At 41.9% G+C, this 26808-nt stretch overlaps 1 protein-coding gene across 2 annotated transcripts; it reads right to left on the reverse strand.

The window, feature by feature from the left end:
* Positions 1–2363: 2363 nt before the first annotated feature.
* Positions 2364–26808, reverse strand: siah1 (siah E3 ubiquitin protein ligase 1). Of its 2 annotated transcripts, none has more exons than XM_080474927.1 (5): positions 26644–26808; positions 12147–12203; positions 5040–5221; positions 3920–4216; positions 2364–3330 (listed from the first exon to the last, which is right to left on the reverse strand). In XM_080474927.1, exons 2-5 carry the CDS (start codon positions 12154–12156, stop codon positions 2959–2961), a joined length of 861 nt encoding a protein of 286 aa, XP_080331053.1. In that variant the 5' UTR covers positions 12157–12203; positions 26644–26808; the 3' UTR covers positions 2364–2958. The 2 variants fall into 2 exon arrangements, with proteins under 2 accessions (XP_080331053.1, XP_080331052.1); XM_080474926.1 differs by lacking the exon at positions 26644–26808 and adding an exon at positions 14697–15313.

A 26808-nucleotide genomic window follows, 5' to 3' on the forward strand; every position in this document is an offset into this window, starting at 1 on the left:
TCAGAGGTTCTTATTTATGTGTATACATGATTTCATTTCGTTTGGAGTCTGTAAACAATTTAATCTGCAATCTGTGTATTGGTTTGGTGGGAAAAAAAACATTTGTGTCACAGTGACTCCAAGACAGCCACACCCAGCCTGGGTGAGACCCCAGGGTGAGGTCCCCCACCCCTCCCCCGGACGAGCCACCCTGCTGAGCCCACTGACGACAGGAAAAAGGGGGTTCAGCGTCTGAGTGTAATCTTAACCAGTAATCTTAGGCCTTACCTCAAAGAGTGTAAAAACCACGCTGCTTCAAACACGGGAATCCTTTGAACCAAGATCTGTGCAGAATATGAGCAGAGCATACAGATGCTCATCAAGCATGCGGCCCGCCGGAGATACAGATTCTTTATGTTGTATTGTCATAATATACTGATGGAGAAAAGAAATGTCTAAAGCTGTTAAGAAAAGTATGGATCCTACAAGATATGTTGTCAGATTTAGGGTAGAAAATGTAGTAATAGAAATATTTTAGACTTTTAAAAGAAACGGGAACTATTCAGATCAACGCAGACATCGTCATTGTCCTTTAGAAGAGAGGTCTTAATCTCATATTATCCTCATATTATCGTTAATGCCGCCCAGTTTGATCTTGAGTGGGCCACAACATTTAACGCTACAGCATAATAATCTTTTAATACAAATTGGACGAATCCATGCATTTTATTTTAGTGCAAATTTAAGAAAAAGTTTACATATAAAACAATGTATTTTTAAATAACCTGCACAATTTCAGCATTTTCCCGTCTTGATTACCATTTCATGATGAAAGGAAATTAAATAGGTGCCACATTCAGTCCAATTTTATCTCGAGTGAACCGGACCGGTAAAACAGTGTCATAATAACCATTAAATTCAATGTTGTTCTTTGTTGATGCACAAAGTATATACTTCACAAAGCTGCATTTATTTATTTTTTTTACTTTAACGAAAAAAGCTGAATCTGTATCAAATTTTCCAGATTATAAATGGCACAGGACAAGGGCATACAGCTTAGATTATTGTTTATTCCTACAATTCGAAAAAGTGTATTTTAAAAGAAAAGTGCAATCTCAAATTGAATCAATTTTGAATTAAGCTTCCTGTTGTAAAATACTGAAATATCAGTAACACCCATGTCCCTTTTGTAACACGTTTACACAAGTTTACACCCACAGTCTGGCCATGCTGTAATTCACTGCAATCAATTTGAATACTCTAGTTTGCATGCCAGGCCACTAGGTGGCAGACTGATGCAGCTGAACTAGTAAATGTACTTCAAATCAAGACTTTTCCATGGAAAGCAGTTGCATGCCATCAAAACGCTGCTTTCTCACAACTCTGCAGGGGACGAACAGAAACGGCGCTCGCCAAAATAACCTGAGGTCAACGATGGAAAGACGACTAAAGGAGCAGCAGGTATGAAAAAGATAGATTTATTTGATGACAAATTATAACAGAAAAAGTCAAGGACTTGAGGGAGACAAGAGCAGCAACATTACTGAGACTCCACATGAAGAGAGAGGGAGAGATGATTGGCTTGACCTCCCTCCCTCATCAAAGACAAAAAAAATAAAATAAAATAAAATAAAAAGAGGGGAGGGTGAGAGAAACACAAAAGAAAAAGACTTTCCACACAAACAAAGAGGACAAAGAGAGACAAGTAGATGAAAACAAGCCAACTCAAAAAAAAAAAAAAAAAAACCTTCAGAACGACACAACTTGCTTTTAACTATAAACACTGAAGTTTAGCCACAAGTTTTATAACCGTCTTTTTAATTTTAGTTTTTAAAATTCATTACAAAAATGATAATTATGATCATCTCCATTTAATAACAATAGCAACATTGTAACGGTAGAAACTGTCAGAGTCAGCACAAACGAAAAGAAACAAAAATCTGTGGGGGGGGGGGGGGAACGACGTTTAGCCATACGTCCTTCTCACAAACATATAGACACTCTCTCACACAACCAGGAGCTTTTCTCTTCTCACATACAAAATAAAACAACTAAATAATTAAAAACAAAGAGACTGGAGAAATGAACCCAAAAAGAAAACGTCAACTGAAATGCAGTGTTTTTTTCTTCTTTGCTCTGAAAAACAGAAAAAGGGGTGGGGGGGGGCACACCTCTGCTCCTCGGTCAGTTCGTCACCACACCGGAAGAATGGGGGTGGGGTTGGGGGTGGGGGGGGGGGGGGGGGGGGGGGGGTGCACTGCTTGCTTAACTGCTTGCTACAGACAACCGCGTCTACGGGCGGTGGTTCCATTCCTGTCCTCCGACAGCACTGCCAGTCACAGGTGAGAATTTCTTATTGTAGTTTTTTTTTTTTTTTCATTTTTAAATATCTTAATGGACTTTGGGTTCACTGTGGTTGCACTGCGAGCGACGGTGACGCGGGGGAAGGTACGGAGGTGCGGTCTGTGCTGAGCCTCCCTCCGGACGGCCTGAAGCCTCGGCGAGCTACAAGCCGGAGGAGAGCTGCAGCGTGCGAGATATCTGAGTGGGAGGGGGGAGAAGAGAGGAAAGACATTAAAACAAGAGCGGTGGGAGGAAGAGAGGCGTGGCCAGGAAACGAGTCTTGACAGCTTCGCAGTTTGTTTTTCTTGCCTGTGACCAACAGAGGATGAGACGCCATGTGTGTGCATGAGTCCCACATATGCTAAAGTGTAGAAGTCCAGAGCCACCGCTGCAGCTGGGCCTGTGCATTTATCCGTTCCTGCACTCATCCATTCACTCATTCATCCGTCCGTCCGTCCGTCTCACCCCCGGGACCTCCACGGCTGCCTGAGCAGACAGTCCAAGTTCCACATCTCAAAGGGAGAGGCAGAGAAGGTGTGGAGGGAGGGGGCGCCGCGAGGTCACGCCTGGTTTGACCCCCTGAAAAATGCCCCTAAACAAGCTAACTTTTTAAAACGCTCTTCTCTGGAAAAGTTCTTAGCACATGGAGATGGTGACGTTGATGCCCAGGTTGCCATTCTCGGCGAACAGCTGTGCGATGGACGTGTCGAACACCAGGCAGTCGCTGTTCATGATGGCCGTGGCGATGCCCTCGTGGATGGAGCGCGGCGTGGCCTCCCAGGTCAGCCGGCGCCGGTGCCCGTTCAGCTCCAGCCGGTAGGCGAAGTTCTCGGCCTGCTTGCGGGTGCCGATGAGCTGCACGATGGCGAAGAACTGCTGGTGCCCGTCGTACTTCTCCTGCTTCTCCAGCACCAGCATGAAGTGGAAGCCGAAGCACGACTGCATCATTACCCAGTCCACCGCGCCCGGCAGGTTGATGTCTGTGGCCAGGAACACGATGTCCTCGCCCTGGACAGAGACACACAGGACAACCGCTTAATGTTGGCTCCTGGTCATGATCGTCTTCAATGTCTTTTTACACGACTGTTTCTGGAGGAGCGGGAGCGGATTGTTTTGTTGTTTACATTTTCCAAGAAAAGGCCGCTGAGAAGCAGCAACTTTTTTTTTTCTGACTGCGGTCAAAAGAACATAAACTAATGAGAAACAAAGAACCTACATCCTCAGAAAGCTGCTAAAATTCAACAGAAGTACTGAAATGTGCAAAGATGTGTTCTGTTTAGAAGCAAGTGATGTGAAGAAAATCTTGCATTAATAATACAAATACTTAACGTCGTGAGCACCTGTTGAGCTCACCTTTATTTCACTCAGGAAAACCTTTGCAGAACTATTTCAGAAAACAAAACAAAACAAAACTCTCACAGTGAAGTATAAACGTGATACGCTTCGTGGTCCAGCAGAGGGCGCTCTTAAAATCAGGATCCCTACAAAGATTCTTCATAATTCAGCTTAATTCATGTGCACATTCATTCAACACACAAAAACACACGCACACACACACACACACAGCTATTGTCTGAGTGAAGGAAGCGTGTCTGACCTGCAGCGTGGTGATGGACTTGTGCTGGTGCATCAGGTGAGGCATGACGGCGTCCAGGGAGCCCTGCCACTTGCAGGAGGCGCCGGGGCAGGGGCAAGAGTACGGCCGGAACTCGCACAGCTCTTCGTGCTCCGTCTTGTCGGTGTGTGGAAGGGTGACTTCGCAGCCCGACGAGGCGTACTTGCAGGGGAAGAGGACCGAGTTGGCCACCTTCTCCATGGCCAGGTTCCTGATGGAGCCCAGGGGACCTCGGCAGGTGGGGCAGCAGGTGAGCTTGGGCCGACAGTTGGAGCATACCTGGGAACAGATTATGTGGATTATTACGTCTCGCCAAAATGTCAACCGTCTCGCCGACGTCTGCTTTCATTTACAGCAGTCTTACCGATTCATATTTATGAGAGCTGTGTGAGCTCAGCGCAGGACAAACTCATTCATCAGGAAAATACTGAGCACATCATCGAACCCGACAGCTCGACCTTTAACATGAACTATTTCCTCAGTCACACTCCAGATTATTGGCAGCAGAATGTCAAGCTACTGTGAGGATAGCTTAAGAACGATATGTCAGAGAGTAGAGTAGAAATACTTTACTAATCCTAGAGGAAAGTTCCTCGTTTCCATCTTGAATAGGTATACCTCGGATTTATACCAACTCTTTCAAACATGTATAATTTTTGCACGCAGACAAAAATATCTGGACCTTGCCAATACTGGGATTGAACAACTGGTTCCATTTTCATATTTTTGTTGATGTTTCGTTTAATATAAAGATCAATGTCGGCATTTTTATACTTACTGTCGTGCTCATAAAATCTGCAGCTAATAACAAGGAAAAGGTACAAAAACTTAAGTTGCAATTCGAATCCTGCACATTAAAAGGGTACTTTGCTCATACTTGAATGATGAATAAATACCAATGACTTTACAGCTTCCAAGTGGTTTTAATGAGCCCTGATCTTCTTCTATTCACATGAATAGGGGAGACACTGGAGCTGAGGAGATATTTACCCTCATTAGACCGATGCCATAACAGTTAAAAGTCAATTATAATGATCATGGCTATGAAGACCAGTCTTCTGGTAGTAATCGGAAATTCTTTCAGGATCTCAACTTGACATACCAGGTGGCCGGACTGGCACTGCAGGATGGGGGGCAGGACATAGTCAAAGCAGACAGGACACTCGAACAGACTGGCCAGGTCACTGTTTGAGGCTGTGGTGCCAGACAGGGTGGGCACGCGCTGAGAGGGGGGGCACTTGGAGGTTCCTGTGGGCAGCGCGGTGGCAGTCTGGCGACTCATTTCTGGTTTTTGAGAAAGAGAGAGAGGGAGAGGAAGTGTTATATTACATCAAAATATATTATACAAGATTTAGATCTGACCAGCAGGACTTCATCCTTTCATATACCTGATGAGCAGATGTGAAACATAGGAGGGCCACATCACACTTAAACAACCTCAGCCCACAGTGCACGCTCCAAACCAGTCATCCTACCACACTTCAACACGAGCAGGACTGATGCTCATCTCGCACTTTCATCACCAGCACCAGAGAAAACCAGGAAATTTGAATCATTTAAATATATTAGCTCACCATCACCAACAGAAATAAATAAACGGAAGCAACCACGCTGCTCCTCTGCTTTAGAAAGACACACGGTAATAAACAAACATCATGACTGTTCTTTCAGTAATTGAGTGGGCAGAAGCCATCGTGTGCAGCTCCTCTATTCTCCCTGCAACAAGCATGAGCAGGGCTCCTTAACCGATAAAGGACAGGCAGACAGTACAGTGAACTGAGATGGGTGTGTGTGTGTGTACTGTTTCCCATCGTGCTGTGTGGTTGCCTTGGTAACAAGTTTGTGGTGAAGCATGGGATGGCCTGTGGAACAGAGGCAGAAAGGGGAGAGTGGCTCTGCACAGATGAAGGAGGCGGCAGAGCGAGAGATGAGGTTATGGAGTGATGCAGCAGAGTTTAGATTTGAGTAGGACGTTAGTACTGGGCGAATGCGAGTAGTAGGCAGGCTCGGTGGTACAATCGTTCTGTTTGGGGATCCGATTGTGTACTGGCAAAATGGTTTTGAGGCAGCGAGCGGTACAGCCGTCATTTGGACGGTCAATTTTCAGAAAAATGACGGCAGAAAAAATAGCGGACGTGTTGCTCAAGCCGCCTAATATATATAAATAAAATATATATAATGACCGTCACTACTTGTCACCATCGAATTTTGCTTAAAGTAATCTTTATTCACCAAAATATAGCAAATTATTGGCTCAAGTACGCAACTTGCAACTGACTTCCGGTTTGAATTATGCCAAGTAACAAGCAACGTGATTGGTCGATTGATACCATGCGGTCTATACTATTTGTAAGGCGGCCTCTGATTGGTTCGTAATTCTCTGCCCCGACATTTGAACGCATCGTGATGAGTCAGAGGGGACGAAGTTTGGCCAATTTTCTTTCCAAAATGCTGAGGAATTTTATCTGCAGAATCCACATAGGTGGGACTAAATCTATGCAACCTATAACTGATCTAATTTTTCATTTCCAAAATGTTGACATGTTTGGATAACTGCACATCATTCATGCTTTTAATTGAAGAATAAAATATTCTTTCTTGTGAAAATGCTGATTTTGATACAAGTATTGACAATCATGCTTGCTCCATCACCAATTTATGTGTGACTATGACATACTGAGGTCTTAGGACTGAGCTATAGGTGGCCTGCAGATAAATAAGCATCTAATATTCAATTAAAAAGAAATAAAAGGATAATAAAAACTATTTCAGAGTTCTGAGTCTGCATGTGCAGAGTTTAGGGGTTCAATTAGAAGCAATGTGTCAACGACAGGGGGCATAAATAAGTACATGTAGTGAAGTTTGGAGTGAGGCGAGTCAGGTAGTTACAGGTACAAGTGAAAAATATCGGCAATGAAAATCAGCTATTACCTTAAAAGAAAAAAAGACAACTTCTTAAAGCAAAGAAAGTACATTGGATGCATCAGCAAAAATGTCAAGGAGAAACGGAACTATATTACTGTTAGGAAGCAAATCTACATGTCACAATGTAGTATTTAGTAGTCCAGTATTTATGGTCTATCTCCATCCATTTTATTTTTTTTTAATTTTTTAATAATTGGAACTCCCGCCAGCCCCACGATCGCTGATCCCACAAATCTTTGACACCCAGATTTTTTGGGGTGGACACCCAAAACACTGCTTTCTGCCCAAAACCATGATTGGCGATGAAGTCTGCACATTCAGACTTGTCCTGTTCCTCTCCCCTCATATTCATCTCCTCTCTCTGTAAAACACATGTGCCAGACATTGACAATAATGGTTAATAAGATGTTCGGGCCAAATAAACTCTTATGTATTGGGCTTTTGACACGAGCAGGAAATAAATGAATATTTACCACTGGAAATGGTGCAATGTTTAGATGTGATCTCCAAATGCCATGCACTGATCTATTGTCAACTCATCTGTAGAATGAATGTAGTGGTTGAAGTTTCCTCGGTTTTACAGAACAGCAGGCACGGTATACAAAATAATACCTTTTTTGAGCTGCTATATATTATCTGGTCCCGATTGATTTTTTTCTGTTAAATTGTTGGATGTAGAAAACCTTAAATAATTTGGGAATTGCCTGCCCTCTGCATCTGCTGGAAATTCCTTTGTCCCCTCAGAGTGGCCATCATACATGTCATGGCAAAATCACCAAAACACCATTCTCTGTGTTGGTCACTTTATTTGGCCAAAATGCAGGATCAATCGCTCAAATCAAGTTTCTGGCCAGCCTGCTCAGACCCTCAAATGGACCCAGCTAATTCTCAAATTTAAAAGGTGTAAAATTAAACACGCTCAGATTTTAAAACAGGGGCCACCGCAGGAACTCATCTGATTTCCACCTTTTGAGTTTTTCATTATTTGCAGATGAAGTATCATGATTGTGATTACAGCATATCAGTTCAGTGTGAAAGGTAGTTTAAATAAAACTTTTTTTTTTGAACAAGACAAGTCATTTTAATGCTCCGACAAAGAAAGCCTTTTCAGGCTTTTACTGGCGAAACAAAGTACCGGTGAATGCCAAACGCACTACTTTTATATACAACATCACAACTTGCGTAAGCGTGGCTCTGGCTTGGGGATCAGTTGCTGGAGGTGTTGCCAGCAGGCAGGCAGGCCTGCTCGGGTAAATCTCCCCTGCATGCACGCTCGTGCCAACTGCAGAGGGAAAAGGTGGATCTCATCAAAGGGCGTATTAGGTAGCTGTCCACTCGCCGGCCTGTGTGTAAACACATGTGCTGTGAGAGAGATACTGCCCGAGCGGCTATTAATAGGACTTCTTAGCTGGCTAGCTTGCTAGCAGCAGCGGCGGCACCGAGAGCAATGGGACAGATTTAGCTCAGGACATTGAGCTAGGCCAAGGCCAAGGCCAGGGTCACAGTCAGCTCGCATGCAAGACGGAAATATTCAACTCTGAGAAGTTTCAATAGACCAACACGACCTAAAGACTATTTACCATAGAAAATAAAGGAAGCTCAATCTTATTCATTCCAGGTCTTGATAGCTAAAAAAATCTAATTTAGATTAAATTGGATTGTTTAGAATAAAGTAGGATGGCTGTATCATAACATATCCGTAATGAAATACGATTGAAACCAAATTTAGAAAGCATCAAAATCTAACTGTGTTGCTATTCAGTGTCAAATCGTATCTTTCCTACACTTAAACCTGGGGTCTGCAACCCAGCACTAGAGCCTCTCTGGACGTTTCACCAAAAAAGAAAGTATATAAATAGATCTCTTTATTGTACTTTCATTGGCTCGGTGTGTTTGTTACAAGGAGGGCAGTTACATGATAAACCAGCTGTGTGAAGTGAAGATGTTTAAACCACTCAAAAATAAAATAGTAATGCACTGTCAATGGTTTTTAAATGCTTAAATTCATCAATGCAATGTACTACAATACATAAAAATAAACTATTTAAAAGGTCATAACTGTTATCTTCAATTTGAAGGTTAAAAAATGTTATAAAAATTATATATATACATACATACATACACAAAAACCCAGACAAATTTTAACTGTTGGGGAGCAAAATTGGCTCTTTCGGTTTTTGAGTTCCAGACTGAGAACCCAGACCAACAATAACAGTGCCATCGATCTACTATGAGAAGGGCAGAAACAGCAACCAGCTGGCAGCTGTGTGTAGCGGAGACAAAGTTTGTGTGCTTTGGGTGGGGCTGATCAGTCTCTCCAGAGTACACGGAGACGTCATCCCACAACATGCACGACTGCTAAAGGCCCGAAGAGGTAATCAGGCTAAAGTTAAGAACTAATATTACAACGAATGCTTGTTTGGACAAACCTACTTTGACTAGTTCCCTGGATTAAAGAAGGAAACCTTGAATTTCAGAAATGAGCGCTGTGTCATTGTGGAGACGTTAGCTTGTCAGACTGTGCAGGATCACACGGGTAAATGCTGTCAAATTGGCCCAATTATGTTTAACATCACTTGCAGCAGCCATCATTTTTCCCGTTCGAGTGTACAAATGGGATCTTGTTCAGGTGTTTCTGTCACCGCTAAGATGTCAACAAACCGGAGGATGTTCAGCGAAATTTAAATGCTGGAAATGCGAGTGTAATGATGAATTTCCTTGTGAAAGGTATTGACAAGATATTAGCGATGTACATCAACAAATAAGACTGTGTTCTGAATTTTGAATTTTTCCCGTGTGGAGTCTGGTAGAGTAACTAATTGTTTGCATCCCTAAAACACGCCAATCTCAGCAGCCTTAAATAGTCAAATACAATACTAACTTTTAGTGAAAGGACAACCGAGTCACACGGACCTCACAGGCGAAAATACAAATTGGACCTGAACCAAGAGGCCAGAAAAGCTTGCTTTTTGTTCATAAAATAAGATTAAATAAAATAGGCTGAGGCGCTCCTCCCATTTCCAGTAGACGTAGAACGAATATGTTGTTTGGACTAGGATCGTCTTACGTTTTTGGTAGTAATTATATCGTCAACAAATTATCTGAATTCTACCAGAGGATCATGAGCCACTGATGTTCACTGGAGCACAGAAATGTTTGAAAAAAAAAAAAAAAAAAACAGTCTAGTTGTCAATGATGTGATAATACTTCAGATTTGTTGAGCTGTGTGGGATCTTGGCACAAATTATGGCCATGAAGCAGGTCTCGACAGAATCACTATATGAAAACTGAGAATAAAATCTGATTAGAAAGACACTTTGAAGAATCAGTTGTTTTCAGGCCTCCGAATCATTTAATAGTGTTAAAGGCACTATTAAATGACAGAGGAGTCACTTTGATCAAAATAGGTGTACAATTTGAGCAGTTTGGATTTTATTAGTGATCAACGCTCATTGAAATACATGGGAAAACGCTCAAAATCTGGAAAAAACCACCCCGATCAAACACCTCAAATAAGTGGCGTTTGTGGCTAAACCGCGACTCCTATTTATAAAGCGAGCAGATTAGAAGCATTAAAAATATGGAATCTGGGGAGTTGTTTCCCAAAATGTTAGTTTAAATGCCCCTTCTCCCCCAATCGCTATGATGTCACCAACTGCAGCTTGGGAGAACACTGTGTAGTGCAATACTGGGTGTGAATTGCAGAACAAACTGTGACCAGTCCACCTGTAAGTCCTGACTTTCAAAATAAAAGCCCCACAGTCCTTCAGAATAAAGATCCTTGATAATGAAAAAATTATATATTGCCTTCAAAAGTGATATTTTGAGGTTAGCTAGATGAGGGCTTGCTGGCTTTCAAAACAAGAACCCAAACTCCCTCAAAATAAATGACCTTTTCCAGAGGCCATGATTGGGCCAGAGCGCGAGAATCGGGGCTGCTTGCGGCTTTAATATTCTGTTGTCGTTTTCTGGGTTGAACATTACCTTTGGTCAAAAACATTTGCTTAAATCGCATTAGCGAGAATGCTACAGTTAGCAGGCTGTACATAAGGCTATAAACAAGCTGCAACATGCCCAGCAAAACAAGAGCCTCGGGGGATAAACATAGCATCAGTTGGTTGGCCGGTACATGGAGGGGTCAAGGAGACGATACTGTTGAGATAACAGCAAAGCAAAGACTGGCAGCACCCTTTTGTTGTGAGCAGGAGGCTTAGAAAATGTCATTTATGTTCATGTTTTTAGAGTTTATAAATCTTGTGGGCTTTACCTTCAACAATGTGGATACAGAACACCACGAGCAGCTCATTAGGGGGATGATTCTTCCCCAGAGTCATTATAAATACATTCAACATCAAAATGTAAAACAAAGCAAAGCGAGGAGGAAGTAAAAACAAGACTAAAGGAGGGCTGAGGAGACAGAAAGAGTGACTCAGCTAACCAGATAGGGGGAGGAAGAGGAGCACATACGGCTTTGTGTGAAGGGGGTGGAGGGAAGGACTCAGACGAGCAGCGCCTGAGAGCACAGTTGTTGGTGTTCAGGTGATGCAACAGAAGAGGAAAAATACACATTCTTCTGGGGGGATTTCTGTTTCATGTACATGCACTGATGAACAAAACATCCCATAACCAAAAAAAAAAACCTCTACTTGGAGAGATATCATCTTGCAGGTCTCTTAAAAGGTGTTCAGTAATGTTTCAATTGAAGAATAGAAAAAAAAAAAGAAGAAAAAAAGATAAGGACACACCCTGTGGCATAGATCCTGTCACACAGGTCAGAGATTTGCAATCATCATTACAAAGTCTGGGGACAGAAAACAAATCTAACTTTCAAATGATGTGTTACATAATATATTTGAAGCTGTTTCACCATTTAAAGTCCTTTGAGCTCATGTAGATTTTAAACCATTACAAATTCTTACCTTTCCCTAACCATTTCTAGTAATTTAGATAATGACAGCTTTCAACATAGGTAAATCTGCATCGTTGACAGCGTCTCTGTCCACTTTGAATGAAACTCCATTTTCCTCCAAGGCATTTATTTGGATTTAATGTTTTGCTTACCAAGATGACACATAAATATGTCACCTTTCATTTCAAGGTGACACTTCATAATTTAAATAAGAGTATTTCTAAAAAAAATTGAAAACGTTTCAGCCAAATGTAGTTTTTGTGAAAATTTTAGATAGGAGCCACATATCTGAAAAACTGTGGGGTTGGAGATCCGACATTGGTTAATGGCTGCTGCTAGAGGCTAAAAGTGAAATGAACAAAAACAAATACTCACCTTCGTCCATAAGATTTCCAAATAAGGCTTTCGTCTTCTCTTGAAATGTGGGGACCTCTGAAAGGAAAGAAAAGTTCAAATAAGCATGGCATTAGAAATACATAAAAACATTTACTGGCTGCTGTGAGGCCTGGTAAAGATGGGTTGCCTCTGAAGTTATTTAGTAAAATGCTTGAATCAGCTCCCATCATATTAAGTTCCTTATGAAAGTTCAGTTTTTAATAGTAGTGGTGTAAACTCTGCCAAGTCGCTATAAGGGATCAGGAAGGGCACAACCCACCTTGTTCACCTTCGTGGGCTGAACAATGCTCATTCAAGGCATTAAAACCACTTACTGTGATGGAAATGCTGTGCACATTAGTATGAGAACCCTACAATCATTGATTGCTACTGTACTTTGTTGGCTCCACAGCTTCTCCCCACATCACTCTTCATTCATATTTTATCCATGTTTAAATCTACTGTCAGTACTGTATTAATCTGATTCAAGGAATTGTCACAAACTTGATATACCATTTGTTCATTCCACTCTGATCTCAACAATCTCTCTCAAAATATATTATATATCTATAATATGATAGGAAACCGTGGCCTTAATTTCCTGTGTTTTGCACACTTTGAATATTGTGATGTCCTTGTGTTGTCTCTTTTTTCTTTTACCAGCAGGAGAAACACTATTTAGCGACATCAACTGAGACAAAATAGAGGCGCGGAGAACCACAAACACTAACACTCCAACAATGCAGCGTCACACTAGAAAACTTGTACCGACATTACATCAGGAGCAAACATTCAAATCCAGTACAAGTTAAATCAGTGATCAAAATTACTCAAATGCAAAATCTAAAAATCACTCTGTCAAAGACAGAAAAGGAGTATTCAGTGCCTTGTCTCCACATGCTGAATTGTTGTACAACACATAGCAAACAAACCCAGTGGACCAAAGTTTATTTTCTAAACAGCTTCTACCTGCATGGCGCGAGTGGATTTGTAGCTGGAGAAACTGAAAAGACAGCACTGCATTCTGTTGATGATGCACAATGACTTTCCATTACTTAAGATTCGAGATGTGGAACAACAACAGGGTTTATAAACTAACTGGAGGAGACTCACATTACCAATGCTTTAAAATAATTTGAGCTCGTCTATAGTGCCCTGTATTCAAGCATCTGATTTTATGTATTTCTTTGTCATGTTGAGACTGGACCTGCCAAAACGTTGTGAATGGACACGTGAGGGTGTGACAGTAAGACATGTTTAATTGTGGTCCTTGTGCTGGCCTGGCATACACACACTAAGATAACTTTAAAAATACATGCTGTGATTGTTGCTGTCGATAAGGGAGTGCAAGTGAACACAACTGTTGGTGGGCTAATGGAACAAAACTGAGAGCATAATACAGGAAATTGGAAATCGATTGCAATGAGTCTACATTTCTGCCTATCAAACACTAGCGAAGATTGCATTTTCATAACTTCTCAATCAGTAGAGAGTGAGGCGTCCAATTCAGGTTTCTGGACAAAATATAAGAATCTCAGAGTCTCGTCTTCTTGATACTACAACCCAGAAAGAATGACAATATTTCCAGAAGTGATTAAAGTTACAGGTCTTCATAACCTAAGTCAAGTAAGGTTGCCGTTTAAGACAGTCACTGTCGACGCTGAAGATGTGAAGTTTACTACAAGATCCAACCTTTATGAGCAAAAACCTAATCCAGGACGCTCAACAAAAAACGGTGTGTATCTGTGGAAAAACTACATTCACTTTAAGTCACCAGAGTTAATCTGTAGCATGTGGCAACCTGACCTAGACAAAATATAAACATACATTCACACACAATGAAAAGCCTTGCACACACAGATGACTTCAGCCAGACCAACAGAAACAAAATGCCTCCAGCCAATGACTAAAAAAGGCTTTGGGACTCTTAAAAGTACACGGAAACAAGGAAAAACCTAAGGAGGATACAAAACAGAAAATAAGCACACCAAAGGAAAGAAACGAGCCGAAAAGAAAACAACTGGGGGAAGAGATAAAGACATAGAAAAAAAAAAAGGATATGGAAGAAGGCACGAGACAGGAGAAGGATGGGGAGCACAAGTGGAGGGGGAGGCAGAAAACAAACTGGACTTAGATACAAAAATGCCAGTCTTTGTTCTCAACTCATGGCCCACTCTTTTCCCAGTCATACACATTGCACAGTGTTCATGCACACCATACAGAGTAATTCACAATGCATGCACGCAACCCTTGCTTAAAGCATCTTCTGTGCTCACCCACACACACACAAACTATTCAGCACAGATTCTGTCACAACATACTTACAAGGAGCTTGGGATGCAAAAATAAAAAATACTTCTGTATAGATTTTTCAACCGGACACAAACCTGACAGCTGCAGCTAGTCCAGAAATTTAGGATATTTTACAACCTTGGCAGCAACAAGGGCACTTGTCAGAAACGCACAGAACAGATGACAGATGATAAAGGTGTAAATGGCTCCATAAATGAGTGAACTTTCACTTATGCTACTATTTTAAAGTTTATTCACCTTTAGTCCTGTGGACGTTCCTTGTGGCTACACATGAGAAGAGTCTGAACAAGGAGTTCCAGGGTGGAGTTTGCAGTGCTACGCTAGCCGGCTTCGATTTCACTTGGACCACAGACATAGAGGTAGAGCATTTATGCAGTCTCGCTGTGCCATATTTCTCCAGCCTTTTCCATGGAAACCACACACTGCCGCTGCTGCCCGAAACATACCACAAAACAGAGGATCGGATTTCTTCCTCCCGCTCCCCCCATTTAGGAAGCCGAGCTCACGAGGGTCCAGGGCAAGGCTGTAGTGCAAAAATGTGAGCTGTGTCCAGGCAAGGCCAAACAGATCCCTAATGGCTGGGAAAATAACTGCCCACTCGAGAAGACCAGAGGACCTGGACAAAAAACTAAAAGATAAAAATTAATTGATTCAGCTGCTGGACGCCCAGCAGTAAGCAGGCAAAACAGCTGTTGTCACCACACAAGTAAAGCAGGTATCCATCAAACTGGCCTTTCAGGTCACACTGAAATGCAATCTGAATTAAATAAAAATGAAGACCAATCAGGTCAGAGCAGTGCTGGGACACGAACAGATTAGTTGTCTGTTACACTGAACGCATTAAAATGTAGTCTGCAAGCAGTCTGTTGGTTGGTGTGTGGTCAGGATGCCACTCCCTCACTTCGCCTCATCAGCCACGAGGAACAGAAGGAAACACAAGGCAGTTTAGCCAACTCGCTGCAGTTTTTCCTCAAACTGGATAACTATGCCATTTGGAACACGCACTTTTGGTCCTCGTGCCAAATTTTAAGGAACTGTAAAACCACATTTTTAACAGGTAAACTCCACAACCCCCCCACCCCAAAAAAAATCTCCAAATTAAAGATATTCAATACCAAAAAAAAAATCCAGGAAAGAATTTAATTCACTATTCCCAATAGCTTAAATACAAAAAATATATGATGAAAAGCCAAATCAATGTAATGTATAGAGGTTATGACAAGAATAATCCAGTACTGATTGGGAAACAAGCCCCACTCTCTTGGTTTCCCATGAGGAGAAGGCTTGTGAGTGAATAAAGACGGGAAAGTCCCACAAAAAGTCTCTCTCTCTTTCCCAGACTCCTTCTTGCACTGTGCTTTAATCCAAGCGATGCTCTCGCCGTCCCCTGGAGTGTAGTAGGTGTCACTGCTGCTGGGTGTATTTGTGCAAAAGACTGAGCTAAGCTGAGCCGGCATCCGATGTCAGTCCAAACAGAGCATGCTCACCCACACCCTTCCCTATTCTCTCCTGACAACTCCCTACCCAAATACATAACCCTTTCTTCTCCACGAGCATGTTGGCTTTTCTTTTGCACACAAGCCTCAAGTTGAGTCTAACAATTTGTATGTATCCTCAGTACACTACAAGCTGTACGTCAGCATTTCTGTCTTTTCGCCACAAGTCTTTCTTGTACGAGGTCTCTGCCTCGAGTCTGCATATTTTGTCCTCTTTCTTCTGGATGGACACAACACCCCGCCACACTCTTACACTCTTTTTCTCCCCCTTCGTGTTTCCCTCTCTGCTCCCTCCCTTTGCCTGCCTCTGGGGTTGTGCAAGTCTCAGATTTCAGCCTTGTCTGGCTGCAGGCTGTACCACCAGCTGCCCTTGTTGACACCATACCTCACTTTCTCACTGCGTTTTCTTTACAATCTGTCCTTCTACTGACTTTCCAATCAAAAGGTTTGCATGACAAACCTTGGCATGACACTGTCACACGTCAAGAAATAAAATTTAAAAAAAGACAACACTTGAATCTTTGTGTGCAATGCAAGTTGGGTTATGTTTAAATTCCAAATATACATAAATGATCAGCTCAAAAGTATTGCAACTACTCTGATAAAAGTTAACTCTTACTACTTTATAAAGTCATCTCAAGGATGCTCAATGTTCGCTCTCTTTCACAAGCTCATTCTCCTGCACGCACTCACTTCCTTAAAACACAACTGTGCCACCCAGGAAAAAGAAGCCTATGTAAGACCCAAAATATAACTCTGAGCCAGAATCCGTCTGTCAGCAGGAGAGAACGTGATAGCTAGCTAAGTGCGCTCGGAGAGGGAAACGTCGACGCTGTTCACATGTTATGTTAAAAGACATCTCAGGGGATTCAATCCCATATGGACTGATCTAAACACAGAGGCAACCGTCCCTCCAAAGTCACAGCAAGATACTGAAATTTTGAGATTCAATCTAGAAATGACCTTCATAAATGAAGAAATGTTTTTTGACAAGTTTAAAAAAGGAAATGTGTGGCAAGTACCACCAGCAGAAGCAGCAGTCATTATGTGTATGTAAATATACACATGTTGGATTTGTTTGTTGTTGCTCATTTGCTCTTGTGTAGTGATTAGACCCCCCCCAACAGAACGCATGCTACCTCACTTTGCAAGACATTTTCTCATGAACCATGTTTTTAAACTCAGGTCTACTTTTAATCATTTACTCATTGAACTAATCTCCCAGCTCAGGTTGCCAGGAGTGCACATAGTCTTTTACAGCAGTAATTCCTAATATTTTAACTCAAGAAACTCCACCAGATTGCCTCTAGGTCTTGGTCATAGATTTGCTTAAAACAATTAAGTAAATCCAAATGCTGGCACGCACACAGGCTTACTCTCACCAACTTTCACCAAGTGCGGGAACCTTAAAAATAAAAGGATACATATTTTTCATTTAATCTGCTCTACAAAACATTGCACCCTCCTGGACTCCCCGGTGAGGAACAAATGATTTGCAGTATGTACTGTGACAAGAAACTGTGCCAACAATCTATATCTAGAAAAACTCTTTGGATACAACTTAAAAACAGATTAAATGATCGCTATAAAGGGGGCTTACATCATAGCGATCAAGACTTACCGATATGGCGAGTTGATTCGACCACTAAAATGAATGAATTTTGTAAGCGTTCTTTAGAAAAGAGTACCAAAACTGTAATTTACTTCCCTTTATAGACCAACCACAACTTCTATTATTTCCATGCTACTGTGCAACTGTATCTGTTGCTGGGATTGTCACTAAAAATATCAGTTCATGTGGAACAGGCGTTTATGTATCACATATATTCTTACATGAGCGGCTCCTGGATTCTGCAGTCACTACCACCGAGACATGAGGCACATGCTACAGTGCCCCCGCTGTACTCCTTTCACGATCGCTACGCCACATCTGCTCACATTATCGCCAGACAATATAAACATGATGCAGTCAGAAATTCAGTAGCAGAGAGAAAGAAAGAAGAAAAAAAAAAACATGGGCACAAAGAGATCCCACTGAGACACATATGCACACTGTGAGCTATAAAACAGCAGTACTGACACTAGCCAATGCCCAGAGTGTGTTATTAAAAGGGGCAGGGCAGCAGATACAACAATGAGCCATCTGGACCAAGCAGCAGTTCATCACCAGCGACCTCAGCGCTTCATCACCTACAGCCAGGGGTTCACAAAGGAGGAGATGAAAGAGGGAGGGGAGATGGACAGCCCATTTACATCTTAAGCATGTGTTTGCAGTGCAGATGTCTAGATTTCATTTATAAAACACCCCTAGCTGAGAATAAGTAAAGGACAAGACCAGTGAGCTCAATGATGCAGAAAGGCAAGGAGACCGTAGTAGAGTCTTTACTTCCACACAAGTTGATGCGTGCCGTTTGTTCTTTAACCGTTTCACTAAAATGTAGGTACGTAAAAAGGAATAAAAATAAGGCATTGGCCATCTCATGCTTCCACTTAAAATAAATATCACAGGACCTGCCTCAGATTTACTATTTTATAATGCCTTGGTTGTTCCAATGATCACAACACTGTTTCTCTGTTCTCTTATGAGTCAGCGCATTCAGGAACTTCCTGAAGTTAACCGAAAAATATAAATACCAAAGTTAGTTCATGTCAAAAGCCTCCTTTGCCTATTGTAGATGTGTTAAAAAAAAAAAAAAAAAAGAAAAAAAAAAAGGAAGGGGGCCAACATTCATTCTAGGGCAGTGGAAATGGACTTGAAGACCAATTACCGTATTTTCACGACCAAAAGGCGCACCGTACTAAAAGGCGCAGTCTCAGTTATGTGTGCCATTACTGCATTTAACACACACATAAGGCGCACCTGCTCATAGGGCGCGGGTTCCATGCCCACACTTCCCCCTTTAACGTTCTCATGGTGTCCGCATTACAACAACACACGCACACAAGCATACAAGTGTGCGTATTTAAAAATAGAGCGGGAGCAAAACTGAGTTTGGTTGTGCTTTATTTAAGTATTGATTACAAAGTACTAACATTTTTTTTACCTGTAATCGTCATCAATCAAACCCATCGAACTCCTCGTCCTCTGTTTCTGAATTGAACAGCTGCGCTAAATCTCCATCAAACAAACCAGGTTCATTTTCTTCACTGTCAGTCACTTTCCGTGCCGTGCGGCTCCTTGGAAATGATGCCGGCTTTTGCGAAAGCTCGAACAACAGTGCCAGCAGACACGCTAGCCCAAGCATCTACAATCAATTTGCAAATTGTGGCGTAACTCGCCCGGCGCTGCCTTCCACTCTTAGTGAAACTGTGGTCTCCATCGGTCATCCATCGCTCCCACGCCGCGCGCAGCCTTACTTTGAACGGCCGGTTCACACCGATGTCCAGCGGAAATGTTCAATTTTCATTTCTTCTGCTAGCGTTACTGCTTTTAGTCGAATGGTGACCGTCGAAACGCTTCTCCCACTCGTTCTTTGTGCGATGATCCACTGCTCGAGTCTTTCCTCCAACTCGGGCCACCTCGCCTTATGTCCGCGGAAACTCAGCTGCGTCTTCTTCACCTGTCGGAGCTCGTTTTCCAGCTTCCTCCACTTGCGAACCATCGATTCATTAATCTTAAATTCTCTCGCGGCTGCTCGATTTCCATGTTCCTCCGCGTAGCTGATGGCCTTCAGTTTAAACTGTGCTTCATAAGCGTGTATCTTCGCCCTTTTCAGGGTTGTTAAAACAACGATGTTCTGCATAACGCACATACTCGTTCATTTATATACAATCCACGCCCACACTTCCCCCTTTAACGTTCTCATGGTGTTCACTACTACGTCCGCTTTACAACAACAACACACACATAGGGCGCACTGCACCATAGGGCGCGCCGCACATTTTGAAGAAAATCTAAGACTTTTATATGCGCCTTATAGTCGTGAAAATACGGTACATTTTTGACCCACAGATTGCTGCCCTCTTCACATCCCTGCCTACAAGCTGAAGCCTGAAAAACGGCATACAAAATTAAGTGTCATTTTACAACTCTTCCTACCCTAAAACCATGACACAAACCTGGCATCAACATGTCACTGGCGATGTTTCTTCACTTATCCAGTCCTTCAACAAGTTGATTATAACCAAAAAGGAGAAACTCAGAACCAGTGTGACAGGACAATGGAAGCTTTGAATACAAGTCATAAAACCTCATTAAAAGTGATTTGGCTACTGATCAGGCTGAGACCAAGATAAGGTAATAGGGGAAACCACACTGAAAAGTCTGCATCCTTTTGGAGCAAGTGGAAGCCACATTTCTAAAGATTCGTTCAGTTTGTTGAGTTGCAGGACATGTTAGAAAAACTATCCATTTGAGCAATATACAAAAAAAGAACATGCACTTTTTATTTAAGGTAGTCATTTCTTTTTCAGTCATTTCTTTTACAGTCACTTCTTTTTCCACAGCGGAGGGGGGGAAGCAGCTGAGGAACAATGCAGCAAAGCAGCTTGTTACCATGGAGAAGCCACACAGACCAGGGATATCAGGGCAGAGGCGAAACCTTCTCCACACATATGCCGAAACACACAAAACTAAACAAGCTATGGCTTCGCAAAGAAACAAATGTTCACAATGTGTGCGCACACGTCCATGCAAAGAGTGACAGAGCAAGCAGGGACTCCCTTTGGCATTAGTAACAGATCTAGAATTACCTCACCGTTACACGGCAAGTGAGTCACACACAGACACTCACACACACTCTTGACAAATTAAGAATTGCTAGAAAGCACTGAACTCTATACATAAACACAAAGATGCTGGGTGACACTGCAAGATCTGCCCAATGTGGACAAAAAAAAGCTCTACAAGTACTTGTTTTATGAGAAACACCATGTCCAGTATAGACAATATCCCATCCTTACCATGTGCCACAAGCAGATGATAAAACAAACGGCAAAATGACAAGTTGGCTCAGATCTCCACATCAAAACTAAACACAAATAGTTGATAAAGCTGTGGTTCAAGAAAAACTCAAGTGTGTCACATCTTTTTAGGCTCAAGTATGGTGAAGACTCAATCTTCAGACACAGTTTAAGAAGCAGATGGGTTAAACATGTACAATCTACATTTTCATATGTACGAATAAAACCATATCTATTACAACAACAACCCGTTAACAGATAAATGCTGGATGAATGGGTGAAAGCCACCCCACTCAGCCAATCACACAGAAGCACATCGGTGCATTTAGGCAAGCTCGATAAGTAGATGAGGTCAAGATGACCTGGTGGAGTGAACATTAAAAAAACCAGCCAACTTTGAACATGACTTTGACACCGAATGCATGGAAAAGACAACACATACAACCGGCCTTGTATAAAATCTATTAAAATGAATTCAGACAAGTTCAGTAGTCTAAAAAAGGATGATTCTCAGAAATGGCAAAAAAAAAAAAAGCTGCATAATTTACTGTTTTGTATTTTAAACATCCCCCAAAGATAGTGTATTTAGAGCCCTTTGAAGCCATTAATCAAAACTTTAAAAAACATCAGATTTAAAATACTGCTGAAGTACGAGGCACTGTACTGTACTCTGAATCTTATCATTTTGCACTCATGTTCCATTAACTCCCCGAAGCACACACCTTCAACAGCTGTAAGTGGGAGCATAACCAGAGAAGTCATTGTCATGATGAGTTGCATTACCTCTAGGAGAAGATCTTATCTGGGTAAGCGATATCAAATTGGCTGGCTAACAGCTGACGTACCATGAAGGTTGATATCCAAATGCTTGAGTTCAACGGGGTTGCTCATTGCGCCAGTGGCGCAATTATACAGTTTTTGAACTCCTTAAAGGTTTTATGTATTTACATGGACCCCATACTGGCCAGATGTCAACCCAAAAGCAAATCTTTGTGATGTGGTGGATAGAGATTCTCTCACAAAATGTGCAGTGAATGAAGTTGCAAGAGCAGTGGGATGAAAATCTCCAGAACTTTCTAACGGTACTAAAGGTATGCCGCGTACAAAGTTAGATCAGGGGAGGTGATAAGGCACCTTAAACCATCAACACTACAACCTTGATCGTCTGTATGCACATAAGGTTACATCATCCTTGCTGCAGACTCCTCATCCCAAATGCATCAGCCTGTAAAAGCTGCACCTACAGGAAGCTGGCAGAATGATCTCTGGAGGATACAAGACCAAAGTGGTCTGGACAACAGTCTCTAACCTTTTACAGTTCACAGAAAGGCCACATACCAACAAAAGCAGCTGGAGCAGCAATTTACCTCCCTGGAGCCGTACAACTTAAGAACCACAAGGAACGTGAGAACTAATTATAATTTGACACGTCACTGTGTGAATGCTCCTGAGACTAAAAGTATGACAACAGATTAATAAAATTATAATTTTTTTTATGAGACATACATTAAAGAGGTTAATTACCTCCAAGAGCAAGTGCATGCACAATATTTTCACTACAAAATGCAGATTTTTCAACAAACTGTTCACGCTCAAATAGTGGCGGTGTTCCTATTGACAGCAATTGCACGTGTATTGTGTTTTTACAACCTGAAAGAATACATCATAAAAATATATACTGCGTCTACTAATCGTATAGCTGCCAATCAGACTCCGACCCACTACCAACTCTGAACAGTCTGTCTGACCCCCCTTTCCATTCCAATTAAACACAATCACACCAAGGTGGGGTAACGATGCCAGGTCAGTGTGAAATCGACTTTCTATGCATGCAAACGGGCAGATGTTTCTATGTTTGCAAAGTTATATAGTTCAGTTGACAAACCATTTCATTTCTGTTTTGCTACACTTGCAACTGATGCCAAAACCAACCATTGCTGGTCTGTAGGAGGTACAACCTGAATTGTTTGTTTTTTTATTAAAAAAAAAAAAGGGGGGGGGGGGGGGGCATTACTTTCTTGCATTTTAATGAGTTTGAGGATTTCATGAGGATGAGTCTTTTCGGCCTGTGACACAAATCCTTGTCATCTTGGCATCTGTCAACATCTATCCGCATTCAAAAAACCACCCGGTGGCTACATTACCCAACAACTAAGCCTCTCTAAAAGCTACAGAAAAACCCTTGGGTCAAAACAAGTTCATTTCTTGCACAGTCAGCAAAAATAAATAAAGTATCTCTCTCTCTAATATATACATATACATATATATATATATATATATATATATATATAGTTTGTTTTTTGCTTGGGTGGTATACGATCATATGTACATTTTTGCACTCAAAACAACAGTTGTGTGAGCTTACGAGTAGACTTAGATGTTATGACTGGACTGTTACTTTTTTCATGCACCTACTAAAGCTGAACCACCTTTACTATTTAAGATCCACCTAAAAATTACAAATGACAACAGGGGTATTAGTGAGTAGGGTTTATGTCTATATTCATGGGGAAAAGCGGCTATGAGGTCACCACCATGAGATCTTATACTTGGTTGAAAATTGGCAAAAAATAAAATAAAAAATCTAACTTAAAAACAAAGAAAAAAATGTATCTGATGCGCCAACTACGATGGCGCATCAGATACGCCATCGTAGTTGGCGCATCAGATACGCCAACTACGATGGCACAAAATATCACGCACACACTTAAGTGGAAAAACAAATCTCAAGCCGGGAAGATATTGACATCATATACTAAAGTGCATATTATCGCAAATCATATCGCTATCGTAACAATTGACAACCTGACTACATGTTCACCCGATACCGTGCAGCCCCCAGGTCAACACGTCTTTCAACATTACACAGATTACTGGACCAGTCTGTAAAATGTTTTGTTCTGAACCCACACACATGACTTTCTTTCTTTTTAATTACCTAATAAAGACATAATTTACACATTGGAACTAAATCAGCCGCGGCGCTACAGACGAGCTCAATTGCATGCTGGGATTAGTACAAGCTGTGTTACAACTTCAAAACTGTATTAACAAATTAGACCACCCATGACACCACAGAAACTGCATAAAACAAAGTCTCCACGAGCAGACATGTTTCACATGTGGAAATGAGATCAGCTCTGCTACATGTGTGTAAAGTTGAAACCTTTTTGGTAAACATTATGCCAACTGATGTTCCACTAGAACCTACATTTGCTTATGAGGAAAGTCTATCAGTTTTATTAAATGGACCAAGCTTTTAATATTATGTATTGCCTTTTGTGTAGCCAGAAAAAGCCGAGCAGTAATGGAAACATGACTCTCCTCATCCCACTATGTTCTGCAGAAAGTAACTGCAGTATTCTTTTAGAGATTACATATACTTGCAAGAAAATATAGCTTGTTAAAAACTTGGCAGTTGCTTGGATTATATGCGCACAAAAAAGACAAAGCAACAAGTAAACACCTTTTCCTCCCTGTCATTGCCATGCAGGTCTGGAAAGTTTCTTTTCACTTAAATGCCTGAAGAGGGGATCCTGATCTTCACACACTAAACAGGCAGCAATGTGATCAAATGTAGCTGAAAGTGCCAATCATCCAAAGGTCAGGAGACCCTGCTGCTGAGCACAGTGATATCTGTTGTGCAATCCCCACAGTAGAATGTCAAACACTCAGCCTCAGGCACCGATATACCAAAAACTTTACCCATCACTTCAGCTCAGGCTCAGTTGTGCTTTGTTGTAATTCACTTTAGCAGTACTGCAACAACAGAGTGGGAAACGATCAAAATTGATAACAAAATGCTCCTTAAAACAGCGTTACACGCTTTCTTTTGGTGGATTTTTACTCGTTGCTTTAAAAATATAGCCCATCGCCACAGAAGCCATTTTCTTTGGATTGACATGATTGCAACTTTGACAGGAGGTTGAAAATACCAAACGTGTTCTTTACATGCAACAAACACTTCTCCCTGCTTAAGTATGATTGATGGTCAAAGCATTTTAAACCACTTTTAAATATCTGAATTAGACGTTTAAATATTTCTAGTCACAGCAAAACAAATGCCAAAACAGTACGGTACTGCTTACATTGAAACAGAGGGCGATAAATGCCACAAGTAATTACAACTCACAACAAAAACATACAAAATCAAGTTACTGATCGACAAAAGATATTTATCCACCTGTTCCAAACGGATACTAAATATCATAAAACTGATGATTCAAAACAACCAAATCTTTGGTAATGAATCTGTACTTTAACCTGAGCATCTCAGGACAAAATGTACCACATTGGTTTTATATGCAACAAGTTAAGCTGACAAGCATGCTTGTATTTGCAGGAATTACATTAGAATCCCTGTTATTTATTATTTATTATCTACATGCTACTATGAGTATGATGTAAGGGCGTCATCTGCATGTGTTGCACTTAATCTAATGCACTTTTATTATAAACTTGACCGTACGTGTTTTAGTTCACATTTTAGTTCAGGGGCCACATGCAGCCCAACTCCATCTTCAGTGGGCCACACCAGTAACCTAGTGCGATAATAACCTTTAAATTTAAAAGTTTATCCTTTTTGAAAAATGTCAGGGGGGACACACAACATTTGCACAATGCAGGTTTTTACAAACTCACCCTGAAATATTTACAATTTACTTGGTAGTTTGGCAGGCCGGATTGGAGCCACTTGCCGGCCAATTTTGGCCCATGGGCCTTCTGTTTGACAGCCCTGCTTTAAATCTTCAGTGCAGTCACATACCTTCATCATGATATGCAATCACACAGACCAAATAAACACTTTCAAATTCTACAACCCAATGCATATTGATATTTGAAACATCTTAGTACAATATAACCCTAGCTCTTTAACGTGGGCATAAAGACCTTATGCTCTGGCATCACGTACCTGCTCTGAGCACCTTAACCTTTGTCATGATATGAGTTGATTAGTTTGGTGACCTCGTGTGATCCCCACATTTGAAAACTTCTGTAGCATGTTGACGATGATCCTTTTAGTTTTGTTGATAACTTGAGAGTCATCTACAGGTGTCCACGTTAACAAATGCTTTCGCCACGCAGACCGGCATAAGCGTGCACTAATAACAGGAGAACAGAGTCCGCTAATGGTCGATGCCGACTGAGATCCGACATTCAATCGTCCCATGTAAGACAGGTCATGCACAGGCAGCCGGGCTCCTGCAGTCACGGAGGATCCGACTGCAGCCACGGTCGTTCCTTTGAGTAAACATTACTCATCGCGTCCTACACAGCAGCCACGAAACCAGCCGCGCCGCAACACAAAAACAACGCCTCGATGGGTTTCCACTGACCCGAACCAACCTGCTTGGAGAGCGAAATGGCCTTGTCCGGCCAGGCAGACAACGACGTCCCCTGGAAAGCACGAAAGCGACCCAGGCACACAAGGCCTCGTCCTACCGTAAAGCACAGTGGCGAGCTAAATCGGCGACTTGATAGCTTAGCAAGTGTGTGTGAGTGTGTATGTGTGTGTGTGCGTGAGTGTGAACCAGCCAAGAAGCCGCTACCCTCGCGTTTTTCATGCACTTCTCTGTAAACCTTAACGACAATGTCAAACACACACACACCAGTGGACTGCACACCGCAGGGAAGCCGCAGTTAAACACGCCAAAACGCGTCGAGGCGCAGCTTTAAGGTAGCGCTGTGCTAACGAGCGGCTAACATTAGCATCGCGCTAATGGAAGGAAGCTAACGTCTGTTGTTTTCGGGGAAAAAAAATCAGACGTTTCACTTTGCTCGCTTACCTCGGACGAAATATCCTTCAGCTCACGAGCGATAGATCCGTCAATACGCGGCAGGGGATAGAGGACGCGTCTTTAGCGTGTTTCATCCGTTTACTCGTTGTACACATTGGCACCGCAACCAGAGCAGAGACGAGACGCCAGCCGTTAAGTACCAGCCGCTCGGGG

The sequence above is a fragment of the Lipophrys pholis genome, assembly GCF_963383615.2.
Source record: "Lipophrys pholis genome assembly, chromosome: 11".
NCBI classification, from domain to species: Eukaryota; Metazoa; Chordata; class Actinopteri; order Blenniiformes; family Blenniidae; genus Lipophrys; species Lipophrys pholis.

What these genes read in the sequence shown, in the direction of transcription:
- siah1 (XM_080474926.1), bottom strand. Translation starts at nt 14,814, where the DNA reads ATGTCTGTGGTCCAAGTGAAATCGAAGCCGGCTAGCGTAGCACTGCAA. An exon ending in TGGAAATCTTATGGACGAAG is followed by an intron (nt 5,222 to 12,146) that starts GTGAGTATTTGT and finishes CTCAAAAACCAG; the next exon opens with AAATGAGTCGCCAGACTGCC. An exon ending in AGTGCCAGTCCGGCCACCTG is followed by an intron (nt 4,217 to 5,039) that starts GTATGTCAAGTT and finishes ATCTGTTCCCAG; the next exon opens with GTATGCTCCAACTGTCGGCC.